Source organism: Pleurodeles waltl, chromosome 3_1 (genome assembly GCF_031143425.1).
Source record: "Pleurodeles waltl isolate 20211129_DDA chromosome 3_1, aPleWal1.hap1.20221129, whole genome shotgun sequence".
Classification (NCBI taxonomy): domain Eukaryota; kingdom Metazoa; phylum Chordata; class Amphibia; order Caudata; family Salamandridae; genus Pleurodeles; species Pleurodeles waltl.
In genome coordinates, this window is record NC_090440.1 from 158554388 (window position 1) to 158568455 (window position 14068).

The 14068-nt window shown below is 42.9% G+C and overlaps 1 protein-coding gene across 1 annotated transcript in view; it reads left to right on the forward strand.

The window, feature by feature from the left end:
• Positions 1 to 14068, forward strand: part of ETFA (electron transfer flavoprotein subunit alpha) — a 179919-nt gene that overhangs the window by 137886 nt on the left and 27965 nt on the right. The window contains exon 10 of the mRNA XM_069222028.1: positions 7712 to 7777. Coding sequence (XP_069078129.1) covers positions 7712 to 7777 — 66 coding nt within the window. The remainder of the gene's footprint in view (positions 1 to 7711; positions 7778 to 14068) is intronic.

Consider the following 14068-nt stretch of genomic DNA (forward strand, 5'->3'; position numbering starts at 1 on the left):
ATTTTTGCATTTGCAGAGGGGCTTGACTCCTTGTGTTAATAGTATGTCTAAGGGCCCTAGAGTAATGGTGATAGGGTTAAGTCGGTTGTTGTTTTGGAAAATCTCATTACTTATAGATGCAAAACATATGTTCAAAGTTGCCTGTAGTTTCGAGACAGTCCAAATATTTATCTGAATTTAAGAGACCTAATTTGAAACACCTGTTAGGTGTCCAATAGCTTCTATGCAATGTCAAGCATTTGTATTGGGCTATGATTGGTGAAATCTTGGATTTGGTTGCAAATTCCCATAGGATGGATCATGTGTATTCTGATGGAGTTTGTATCGCTCAAGATGCTTCCATTTCGCGTGTATATGGGCATACTCTTTGCTGTTGCTTGTGGATAGTTGTTTTTATACTTTCTCAGGTGGATGTTCATAATCGCTATGCTTCTAATCTAGCCAATTAAGTCTGCTATTTGGGGTATTTTCATTCTATTTAGACCTGCCTTAAGTTTAAGAAATGTATAAGAGTCTAAGTTAGATAGGTTATATATTTGTATCTTGAAGTGATTTTCTATAGCCATTTTAATAAGCAAGTTCATGTCTTTCTGTTTTAAGGCACCAAAGAAGACCCACCGACTCGCCTCCTTCTCTTTCAGTAAACACGAGACCGATCTTGCATTAAGTCTGTCTTTGTTATTGGGAATGCCACTTTACCGGGCTCAAAAGATTCATGTCACATAAAACATAGCAGACTGTGCTATCCTTGTCCTTAAAAGAAGAACCACGATATCTCCTCATCTTTCAGTCCTACACTGGCTGAATTATTTTAAGGCTGTGTGTATGGTGTATCGCGACAAAAGCCCTGCCTTTATTACAGAGATCAGAACAAAGACCCTGCCTTTACTAGAAATGTCCTTGCACATCTGTTCTGAGCAATGAATCTTAAGTCCTCATCTGCACGCTTCTTCACTATTCCACATGTTTGCAAGACCAGATCAGTCTTCTCATTGAAACTTGTTGTGTTTTTAAATAAAGTATACAGACGATTATCTTTGCTTTCACTGCAACTTTAAGACCTTTTTTGTTTTTCGTTTTTGTTTTTCTCCCTAGTGTAAACTCTTTGCTCCTGTGTTCATGGCTCTCATGATAAACACAATAACACATACATTTTTTTTCTTGTAGATTTTCCATCATTTCATTTGTTGGGACATTCCGCGTCTCATTCTAGCATGCAAGTGAACTCATTTGAATGTCCTTGTATACTCCCTATACTGACAGTCAAAACGGCTCCACACATTTTTTTCTGGAAACTTAGTGTACTTATCTATCTTGTCATCTTTTCCTGCAAATGTGGTTTACGTGCTCTGAGGTAGCCTCAGGCACTTCAGATAGTTTTGTGATTAACATTTCCAAGTAATTTACGAGCTATACTACACAAGAACATTTTTATACCAATCTTTTTTGGCCTTCATTTATTGTGAAGAGACCCTTTAGAGCTCTTTTCTGGTAATATGATCTTTATGATCAGTTTAAACAGCCTGTCCCGTAGTGTGTATGTCCTTGAAGGAGAATCTCAAAACAAAATATGTAATTTTTCAATGTAGTTATCTAATTACTCTTATTTGTGCTCACAATTCAGGAAGAGTATTGCAATCTCCTTCTTGTTACTTTGCCACAAGGAACGAGGTTCTGAGTTTTATTTCCTAACTCTTCTAACCTTCCGAGTAAATTAACCATTTTGCAAAAAGTCCTTAGCATTGGGACAATGGCCCCACTTTTTCTTTGTCGGTTTTTACAGCACCAACGAGTATCCTGTGACTGTGGTCCCTTAGGAAACTGCTTCTAAGGGACTCTCTTTCAAGCCCACGTGCAGCTGGTACCATACATGTTTATGCAGAGAGCATGCAGGGGTCACCCGGTCCTGCGCAAACTTAGACACTCTTGCTGTTCTCCACCATTCGGTGTGGACTTAAACCTGCGCGTCTCATGTTCAGCCTATTCATAGTTAATTTTCTGTGCCGCTAATTGCTCTTTTGCTTATTTCTTTGTTGCTATGCCACTCTTCGTGGGTCCACCTGTGTCATAATGTTTCAGATTGAAGCCATTTACATCGTTACACAACTTGTGTACAGCAGTTGACCCACACAATGAGGTTACTGTCTTGGGAACAGCCTTGTGTGTGGGATGGGGTCTCGGAAGAAGTGCTTTTTGTGTATGAAGAGCCATCTATACCCGATTGACAGGGCACCATATTTTGCATGTTGCAGGGGAAGAAACAAGGGGGAAGAAGAGATTTAAAATAGATTTAGCACATTGTGCTTCGACATGCTGTGTAATACAAAGCCATCTCATTCAGTGATGTGGCATCTCTTCCATCGACCTCTTGTGCTGCATCTCATCCATCCGCTTCTTGCACTGACTTTATCATCTAGGGTCATCCACAGCAGTTGTTAACAGCTGGGAATGTAAAAATTGTGTTGCAGGATTGTTCTGTCTCAAGTGTCAAATGCCGTGTTCCAGCTGAGTGAATGTAGAAGATCCAAGTTATGGGCTGCTCCATCTAGCCGGTGGAGCTGTCCCAGTACACTGAACTATTCTCCACGACAGATGTATTGCATCTTCATCTTGAATCCATACTCCCCATGTGGGCATAGTGACCAAAGCCAACTCTTGCACATGGGTGGCAAGTCTGTTTCTGGTTGAAGCAGTGGCAGCTCATCACATGGATCCCCAGGTTCTTACATTAGCTTTAGTGAAACCAAATGCTGAGACTTCTCAGAATTTTGGGACAACAGGTATAGGGTGACATAGCGTTTGTTTCTGGAAACCCTACAACTCAGTCTCAAGGAAGGAGCAGGAGGCATTACCCTCCCATGCAACAACCATTGAAAGCTATGGCAAGGAAATGTACCAGTATTTACTGATAGTGTTGTCTTTCATTTAGGTAGGCAGATGCCCCCTTGGTCATGGCCTGCTGTGAGCTGCAATTGTAAGATGAGATTGATCACTACACCTGTCAGCTGCCCACTCATGTTAAGACTGCCAATGTATTCTCAACACAGATAAGAAGATGGCTGAGCAAGAACTGTATTTCGCTTCTCGTTCATGAATGCTGGATTTTCTATCACGCTCCTTTTCATCTGGCTCCACAAATCAGTTTAAAGAGTCCCTTCAGAGGAAAGCTCTTGCCTACCACAATGATCTCAACTGGACCTAAAAGTATCCTATTGACTCCATGCTCAACCCTCCCCACTCCAGCTCAGGCAACCACCAGACTACCATCTCAGTTGGCACATAGTACTTCAGTCAGAAGATCTTTCCATCCACTTCCACCATCATTCACAGATCACTTGGGTATCTTAGTTCTCGGTTGTCTGCCATGACAGTCATCCACCAAGGGACACCCACTGTCAGCATGAAACCTATTCCTCAGCATTGCAAATACTTTTGGGCAATGTTCAGTAACTTCTCCTGGGACCCACAGAACCTTTTCAAAGAAGGTGAATGTCTTCTCTTCCTGCCATTTTCCCTTGATGAGACAGTGTATGAGATCTTTTATAACACTAGAAGTGCACAGCCTGATTGTTTTATATTCAAACATCTTATTGCAGACTTCAGCTCAATTATTAGCAACAGTGTAGCACAGTGACAACTTGTAAACTCTTTGGACTTGCAGAATACAAATTTCAACATCAGGGATTTGGTGCTTTCAGTGAATGGCACATCCCTTAGGTTTAAGTCACACTTCAAGGCACGTAATCAGTTTACTTGCCCTGGTGGTGTCCCTTCCGTGGCTTCCGCTGCTCCATTAATTATCTGATTTCTGCACCAGAATGCATTAAGCTTTTTGTTTTTTTTTTAGACCGTTTTCAAGCTAGGGTCCAACTGAGAGCTGTGGTACCATCTTGGAGGAACCAGTTCATAGGGTCCATTTCCATATTCCACTTGGGAGAGCGCTCTTTAGCTGGCTAGTACCGTCCTGTAGGAAAATTGTTGATCTTTACCTCGAGTGCAACTCCATTACTGCTTAATGATTCCAGTTGCTCCTTGTCCTCCAGGAGCCATGCCTCTAGTAATCTAAGATGCATCCCTTTCAGTCTCCACTGGTTGAACACCGGGATTATTTGCTGGACTCCGGAAATCAACTGTAGCAGACCCATCTTTAATCCTTCAGGTGGTGAAAAACTGCTTCCAGTCTACTGTTTGGGCGGTCTCTTCTTCCTAACTTGCTTGCATTTCTTCCAGGATATCTTCCTTTTGGTGTCTAACATTTCAGGGGTGCCTAATTTATCTCTCAGAGGATTGTGTAAACATTCGATTAGAAATGTTGCACATCAGATCACTAAGAACTATGGTACAAAGGCCAATATGCTGGATGCGTGTAGATACCGAAAACTAATGAGAATATAACCAGAAAATGTAAATAAGCTGTTTGTTGGAGAGAAAGAGCAGAAAGGACAAACAGATACTACAAATATTGTACAGAGAATGTTTCAGCAACTTGAAATGAGGTAAATGTATACATGCACAAAACTATATGTATATTAAAATGTGAGGCTCCTGGGTACACACATAGATGGTCATTAAGAGTATGGCGTGCGGCAGAGGCTGCCCTCCAAACTCTTCCAACCCTTGTGCGGCCTGAACCCCGCTGGCCCTAATAGGATTTCACCGGGCCACATTGACGCGGCTCCTATGGAGCTGGTGCCAATGTGGCGGTGCAGCGGGTGCAGCAGTCACGCATTCCACTGCCCGTAATTCGGGCAGTGGAATGCTCGATGGGGCCGCCAAGAATCCCCCATTCCGCCAACCTTTCCTTGGTGGTGTGAACCGCCATGGAAAGGCTGGCGGATGGGGACTCCTAATCCCCAGGGTGGCGATGCAAGCAACACCGCCCTGGAGGATGTGAAAACACCGGGACCGCCAGGCTGCCGGCTTGCGACAGCCTGGCGGTGTCGGTGGTCTTACCGTGTGGACTCCGCCACAGTCTTAATGTGGTGGTCCCACCACCAGCCTGTTGGCGGTGGGGCTGCCACCGCGAGTCTGGCGGTCATGCGCCAGACTCGTAATGAGCACCATAGTTTCCTTGGCCTGCAGTACTTTGTGACTAAGGGCCTAATTACGACCTTGGCGGATGGGATACTCCGTCACAAACGTGACAGATATCCCACCTGCCGTTTTACAAGTTCCATAGGATATAATGGATCTTGTAATGTGACGGACGGATATCGGGCATCTTTGTGACGGAGTAACCCATCCGCTAAGGTCGTAATCAGGCCCTAAAATTGTTATTATTTGTTGCTTGCTGCCAAATGATGCATCTCAAACACTTGGAAAGGAGCAATATGAAGAAACTAAATGCAATAAAATGAATCCTAGGCATACAAAAGGTCAGGTTTTCTAGGAATTTTGGAAAGCTTATTGGTTCAGAAATGAGTTGCGGGTGCTTAGTCAATGAGATAATATCTGTGCCGAATATCATGTATGTATTTATTTATAGTTATTTTTAAACTCAAAATAATTAAACAAATGTGACGCTCCACGCTAGCCACAGCCCAACTATTTGTCAAGGGTTACTCAATATCAAGTGTTCAAAAGTATACCAGAGGTACTATTCAGGACATCCCTTATTCAGGAAATGAACCCTCACTCACCTAGGTGACATACTTCATCATAGGGTTCAGCTTCACGCTAGGGACCAAGTGGGCCCCTGTTCCAAAGAAGGGGTGGCACTTTTGATGGGAGATCTTTTCATTGCCCCTATTTGATGTGTGTCAGTGATTTGGTGGGTGGTTGTGTGTGATAGGGGTAACATTAGTAAGCATTCCTGGACCACTCAAAAATCCCCCCAGCCCCATTGCTTTTGTTGTGATATATTTTTTAACTCGGACAGGGTATTTGGCTGAGCGTAGCATAAGGTACATCATATAGATATGTATCTGGAGAATAGCCAGGTGTTTAAGGATTTCCTGAATTTAATCACGAAGGCTGTTGGACCTTATTTAATATAATTTATTGATGTGATTTCAAATATTGATTTATTCTGCGATCTTAAATTGTGGGGTTGAACCTATTTCCTGAATTAGTTTAGTAAATATTTAGGCCTTCTTTTATAATATATTTTGCACATAATGCAAGCGGACTTGAGCACAGTCTGTTCTTCGGCAGGTAGGCAATGTACTCATCGTAGATGGCTGATACAGAGTTGAATCTTTTCAAATTGAAAACACGTTTGGCTGCAGAAGTTTGGATTCGTTTGTAGGCAAAATATGCTTTTATTTTAAGGGTGGCCAAGATAAACTGATTTTCCATTTCTATTCGGGACCCTGTAAAGGCATTGGGCGCAATTCTATGGGCAAATGCGAGAACAAGGAATATTTGGCAGAGGGCTGGTGGCAGATAGAGACCACTCCTAGTCACAAAACAGTTCTATGTATGAAGATTAAATTCAGGTCTAGTATCATACCAACATGCCGGACTGTAGAAACAGGCGTAGGCCATTTGCCCAATGAGGAAATCCAGAGAGACACGACCCAGAAATGTACTTTACATTTTTACTAGATGTATTTCAGACTTAAACGGATTTAGTTTGAGGTAGTTTTGCTTGATCCAGGTGCTCACAGCCTTCATCATAGGGCTTTAGTTCCCTGATTTAAAACATTTTACAGTGCTGTTCTAGTAATTGGGAATTTTCTGCCTGCTCCGTATTGTTATGGATGAGTATCCGCCTGTCATGCATCCATTGATACCTGGAAAGGAACGACAAAGATTTAAGATGAAAGAATATCTTTCTCTGAGTCAGGATAGTGTCAAGCCCACTGTGGGGTTTATCACGAAATGGTACCTATGCACAATATGTTTTCTCCTTTGCAATGAGACCAAGTCTAATCCAGCACATGTACAAAGGTTTGAAACAGAGTTCCCCCTCCAAAATGCATTAGTCCTTGTTCTAGGACAATTAGCCCTGCAGCGCCGATCCTGTATCACTTAGAAAGCACCAGACAGCTGCACTCTCTGTGCCCGTCTTCAACCCACCAGCCGCCCCAGTTTCAGAGGAAAGCAGCTCTGAAGCAGTAGCAGTGAGTGCTCTGGCTAGAGAAACCTGTAGGACTCAAGGAAGATGAACACCTTTGTGAACATAGCGCAGTGATACAGGCACACATTGATATCCCGACTTTTGTTTATCTCGACTTTTGTTTAATCCTCCCTCCTGGGTCATTGTTCGTATTTAGTGAAGTCCTAATCCTGGGGTTCTGTATAACCAACAAAGGAAGTTGGCTGTACCGAATCAGATGCTTTAACACTTTGTTATTAGTATCCAATTTCTGACTCGCGAGACCTTGCCACTTCTTTAGAGTCTAGGTTCTGTGCCCCGGGACTCTGTTTTTGTTGTTGTTGTGCAGTGGCCTATTCTAGTTAATCAGTTGTTATTGGAGCGTTGTATTTTACTTTGTTAGACCCTGGTTTTATAAACCTGGACTGCATTCCACTTAATTTGCGAGGGTCTTCAAACCGAGCAGGGTTTTTTCTTGCTTTTTCCCTACAGCCAAGCAACTAGAAGCGACTTATGTTGTAATGTGCCGTATACAAGCAACCAATGGAAAAGGAAAGCGACTGAGATACCAAACTTGCCATTTGGGAAATCTGTAAATGTTTGATATGTATCTTTTAAATTAATCGCTACCATCCATAGATCTATTATTTATTTGAACACTTTTTGTTTCAGGAGCTTTATATCGCCGTTGGAATATCTGGAGCGATTCAGCACCTGGCGGGGATGAAAGATAGCAAGGTATGTGCAAGTGTCAGAAATGAGTAAATAGGTGGTCAGCTCGCGGTATAAATGTTGACTTTGGTTTGCTGTGGCAATGACTAAGATCTCATTTGGGCATTGAAACTTTACTTTGCATTGCATCTTTGTGGTGTAAATATAAAAAAGGAATATTTTAGTGGACTAAGTAGTAACTTAGGGTGTGAGCAGTGGGGCTGTAGGGTCATATGTTCTAGTCTTGGTTCCGTACAACAGCTGTGGGATTCTTGGATGGATCTCCGTTTCCCCGTGACCTAGCTTTTTGCTGGAATTTTAGTATTCTTGATACTTGTCTCTCACTTCCTCCCCTATCACACAGGAAGGGGGGATTTACAGATAGCCCTGAACTGGGTAAGGCACAATTGCAGCCTTCTCAAAGAGGGACCTCCCTGGGTGGTAAATCTGAAGATATTGAAATCACAACAAATAGGGAATCAAGATCACTTAATTGTCTAATCAGAAATAATGGTGTCTTGTTTCATCCAAAGGAAAGCTAGTCCAATTTTGCAGGAGAGCCTGCAGTGAATGACCTAGCTGAATAAGCCTTAGGATACCATAACAAAACAGGAGACTTTCTGGTCAAAATGTGTTCATCTGAAAGCCATCAGCAAACTCCAATCAATTTGCCTCAGACACCTTCAGTATTCAGTCAATAAATCAGGATTTATAAAGCGCAGCAAATCACTCTTGAGTGTCTCAAGGTGCTGAAGCTGCCAGCTGCTTCACAGTGCTCTGTTCATTCGAACAGCCACATCTTGTCCTTTTCTGAACTAGTTAAGTCAGATATTCCTTTTGGCTTTGATTTTTAGGGCTAAGAACAAAGAGAATTAATAAGAAAGTTTTTGGAACTATGTTTTATATTTTTTTGTAATAGCTCCTTTTGACTATTTTTTAATGTTTTGTGTGTAATGCGTTTCAAAATAATACACATCTGTGTTACCAGCCCGTTTTGGCTCTGTCCAGTCACTGGGCACCCTGACCTCCCGCAAGTGTTCTGCCAGCAATGTGCTCAAGGAATGTCATCTGTAAGTGATGCTCAATTAGACTAAGACGACGTACGAAGTATGTTTGGCCAGACATTGACTGCCTGAAGCTTCATTTCCTTCTCCTCCCTTTTTCTGATGTTCCTCTTTCTGAAAGTGAAATTCCCTTTTTTTTTTGGGGGGGGGGGGGGGGTGGGGGGGGGGGAGACCCATGTTGTAGCAGTGATGATAACCTGAAAACCCTCGTCAACTCATTTACCTTTAGCATAACATCTTTTTATGAGATAACTATGAGCGTGTGTGGGGGGGGTTTGGGCATACAACTACATATGTGCATACATGGCACTGGGCATTGAAGGGCAACTTTCAGAATCGGTTGCTGGTCCAGACAATCAATGAGCAGGATACCTATTGAATGAAAATTTGAGAGACCTTTGCACTAGAATTAAGAGTTATGATACAGGTAAATTACGCTTTGAGTACTTAGCTGTTATTAACTTGACCTGCAACCTCTGTCTTGATGAAATTGTAGAGTGACCATAATATTTGAATACAGTCTACAACTAATGGGCGTAACAAGGAGCAGACCAATGTTTTTTTATTTTAGTATAATTGGTAAAGGGGGTAATTTAGATTTAGAATTGTAGATATCCGTCATGCCTTTCCAGGTGAATTCTTTGTTTTACGCCTCTGTCTGCATTACCCACCATTCTTGTTTGTTAACACGTGCTGATCGTGCTTCTTCCAGACAGTGTTTTATAGTAAATATCGCGAGTAAACAGATATGTGTTTTATGCATGTTCTGACACAGTCTTCTCACAATAAAGTTCTTGTATAACCTGCCTTGGCAAGGGCCATTTGACTGCGCTTGTGTATATTTTTTATTTGGATTGCTCCATTAATCTCCAAAGTCACTTCTTTAAATGTTAAGACACAGGTTGTTGTGTGTCATATTGCTGGAGAAAACTGATTTCACTTAGACATGGGTATGATGAACCCAGGGTTACGTGCAGTACCACAGGCTGTGTACTCATTGCATGACCGACATAGGGCCTTGTCCACAAATTTGCTAAAAGTATGTTTTCTGCTTTACTGGTTTTTCTTTTGTACATATGTTTGAGTACTGCACATGGTAATAGATCTCACAGGGAAACGTCTCTAGTTTCTGAAAGTTTCATTACTTATTTGGAAGTTTTTCTGTTTGGTCTGTTAGCCCTTATACAATCACCGTTTCTAATTTTGGGGTTGTGTGCTCATACTATAGAGACGGTTGATTCTTGACATTGTTGTGCAGTGCATTACTATAACAAAACTGATTTAATTTCTCTCGGTTTAATCACTCAGTTCATAAAAACATAGCAGTAGTTTATGTGGTACTAATGAATTTTTGACCTGTAGCTCTTTGTTTGAAATAGGTCGTTTATCGCCCAGCCAACAAGTCAGTAGTACACCTAAGGCATGCGAGTACCATTACATTGTACTGAGGATGGTCAAAATGTACAAACATTCAGATGCTATTCTCAACACATTTTATGAATTGTAATTGCTTCAGTGCTTCCTTAGTGCTCGGTTCATTGGCTCGTAGTACCTTAACATGCAGAAAGATAAAATCATTTAATGTATTGATTAAAAATAAAACAACCCTGACTAAACAGTGAGTCTTCCATGAAGTTTGTTAAAGATGTATACCTATTGGATGTTAACTATCCAGGTTAGCATGTATGATAATTGTATTATCTCCACTCTTGGAATTGGACCCAGTGAGAGACAAGAAAGCTGAAATTCACGCAGCACTTTTCTCAGTTACGTTTTCTTGACAATGATCAAAACCAAACCATTAGACCTGAGTAGAAAGATCTATGGGCCTTGATCATGAAGGCACATGCTTCTGAATGGGAACATCAAGTTACACGTGCGGCTGCCGTAAGCTCTGGTGCTTTGCCACTGAGCATAGAGTTTGCAATTGAGAGTACCTGTGCTGCCCCTATTAAGAGAATCCTAGTTCCTTGATTGGACGCTGCTGCACAAGGCCCTTTCGCTCACATTGATGCCACTTTGCTGCAGTTTGCTTATGGCCCGGCTAAGGTCCCCTCATCGCCTGTATATGGTTTGGGGTCGTTGAGCTCCGATCAGTCACATCAGTATCGGAATGCTAGGGAGAAATGTGGAGTCCTGCCACTGTGCTAAGCTGAGGTTTAAGAGGCTTCCACCCACAAGCCTTGTTGGTTGAAAAACCTACTAAATATCACGTACAGGGTCTCGACTTTAGGGGTTAGACTTGTCTGGCATTGGGCACAGACTGCTGGTGTTAATAGCGTCTAGCTGGTTTACTTAAGGGAAGTAAGGAGAATTTTAGTTTCTCTGAATGTAGCTGTAGGAGGAACATGCTGCAGCCATTTAAACATGCATTCAAACTCTGGGATGGGGATGTCCAGGGAGTGCCTCATGGAACATGCCTGGATCAGGAGAGTATCTTGATTGAGCTGTGGTAAAGAACTTTATCCTGTTTCAGCATTATTCATTGCCTTGGGCACATTGCCTAGTGGTGGTTAATGTGAGTAACGGGTATTTGGGTGGTCATAAGGGCGTTACACAAGGTACAGCACATGCAATTAAACATTGCAATTCTATCTAAAGTACACCGAATATTTAAGGTGCTGTTGGCTAATAAGACATTACCCGTTATAAAAACATCACATTTAGACATGCGGAAAGCTAATAGCTCTAGTAGTTCAAAGGTTCTTTGTGTTAATTTACCAAAAATAAAAAAAAATGTACCTCAACAATGAAAATCATAAAAGTGGATGCTTGTGAAGATACTAGTGGAAAAGCACAGTCAGTTCTGATAAGATTATTTTCAGCATTATAAACCAGAAAATGTCAAATAAAACTTGCCAAGTATCTAAGGCTGTCACAGGACAACACACGGAAACAGATCCACAAAAACCCAGCATTTCTTACCTTTAAAACTAGCGACATGTTCTTTCTTCCAGATAGCGCCTATCAGCTGTGCTACAGGATCTCACTTTCCTCTGAAAAACTCTGCACCTGGCTCTCACCATGCTTGGGGGTGTAGGGGAGCAGTGGGGACCCCCCTCTGGACCCATCTTAGAGCCAACAGCATAGTCCAGAACTGTCAGCTAAGCCATGCCCACGTTGCATGCTGCTGATCAGAACTGCACCAGGTTCCAGTTGGTGCCACCAGAGCCAGGCCCAGGCTGATGGGTGGTTCTAGACATATGTTGCCACCTGGAGATACAGGCATGCTGTGTAAATCCTAAACTGATCTTCACAAATGGAAGCAGAAATATTTCAGGCCCCTGAGTACATGCATGGCCTCATTTTCTCCAGTCACCAGTATTTGGTGCCAGAGGGCATCACTTGCATTGCTAGAGCCACGGGCTTTGACACTACCTGGGCGATGAGCCGTTCTGATGATGGAAGCAGAGCGCAGCTACGCACTGTTGATTTCAGGAGGCGTTGGGACTGAACTGAAAGTAGTTTTCTTGTCTGGTTGTTGATTCGGATCCTCGTGGTGTTGTACGATCAGGTGATCATCGATTGAAGAGCAGCACTGCACCTCTCTCCTCTTTAGGTGGTAAACCCTCACACAGCTTCAGATGTGCAGATCAGCTAACTTCAGTGGAAATAATCACATATTAAGGAAGTTGTTGGAGTTAATTGTATGTATAAAACACCTCACCTGTGTACTCTTTATGAAGGATAATTTTGTGCGTGTTTTCAAACTGCCTGTTCTGAAATCTTCTCATTATGTCTGTTAAGATGTGTTGTTTACTTTATACTTTATATTTTGTTAATTTATGAAGTTGTATATTTTCCATCGCGCAGAGTACCTCTTACAATTTTGGGATTTAAATGCATGTAGCTTTGGTGTGCATTTCAGTGCGGGCTGTGCCCTTAAATGACATCACTGGGCCTCTTGTCCATGTGCAGAGGTTAATCACGTTACGTAAGGGAGTAGCGGAAGCAACGCTGTAGGGACAAACGCCTTGCATCGCTTGGAGAGCGATGCTCCCTTCCCCTTTCAGCGTATTCTGGTCCGTCCTGTTTTCCGCCTGTGGACTCTCCGCTGTGTGCTGGCGCTGGAGTTAGGCCATGTTTTTTAAGGGGCGTATGACAGCAGAGGACAGCTTCTACTTTTAGGGAGGGCACTCGGTGTGTACCCTCACACATACTCTAACGCGCCAGGCTGTAGGACGTCTGATGACTCTTTGCAGATAAACTTTAGTCTGAGGACCCATGTCATCTTCTCTTCATTAATGAGCAAGGGAGAGAGCCTGTTTGTTCCTCTCTAAAATCTGTGTGGTCCTTATTGAGAACCTTACTTCTTTGCTTGGTTGAGTTGTGTGCAGTTATGTTATCATTGGTTTTATTGCGCGCTAATCTCTCAGGGTTTCTAGGCACTCTGTAGCAGGTGTGCAAAGCCAGCTCTGGGGGCCTACGTTAAAAGCTAGGTCTCCAGCTTCTTGCAAAGGTCAAGAAGAGAGCAGAGGCTCTGATGTGTTGTGAGAGGTTATTCTAGACTTAGGGAGCCAGGTACAATAAGGCGCAACCCCTGTTCTCCTTTTGTGTATAGCACGGGGTGTGTGCTGATGAGAGGCTGGCAGAATGCAGGTGTCTACGTGGTTCGTGGAAGTGAATGCAGCTGTTCAGGTAGGCAGGGCCAGTATAGTGGAGTGCTTTGTAGGAGTTGGTGAGGAGTTTGAAGTATGTGCTCTAGTGTATAGGGACCCAGTGGAGTTCCCTAGGGTGTGATGTGACGTGGACTCGATGTGGGGGGTTGACGAACTAGTCTGGTACTGGTGGTACCTCCTCTGGGAGGCTTTGACAGAGGCTTTTTCCACTTCCCCATTGCTGATTCTCCATTTCCATTCCAGTTGTTTGCAGTGTTCTTAGTCATTTTGAGGTCTTCTGTGTACTAGCTGACTTGTGTTCTGGTGTTTGCTGTGTTGCCTTGCTTCGTTTCACAGGGGCCAGAGTGTTGGCGCAGTTGGTGATCCACTTAACGAGGTTCTCAATGTTGCATGCCACAATGCCTGTAGGTTCCTGTTTGTTCTCTTGTATGGCAGTCGTCCAGTCCACCTCTGTTAGATTGTTCTAATGTTGGCGTGCTGGGTCTGCTGCGGTGCTCTTCTGGCTTAATGGATGTCAATTGTAAAACTGACCATGGTGTGGACTGTCGTGGTGACTGGTCTTGGGGTGTTGATTGTAATGTTGTCGAAAGATTGAAGACAGGGTCTATGATGTGTCCGGCAGTGTGGGTGGGCTC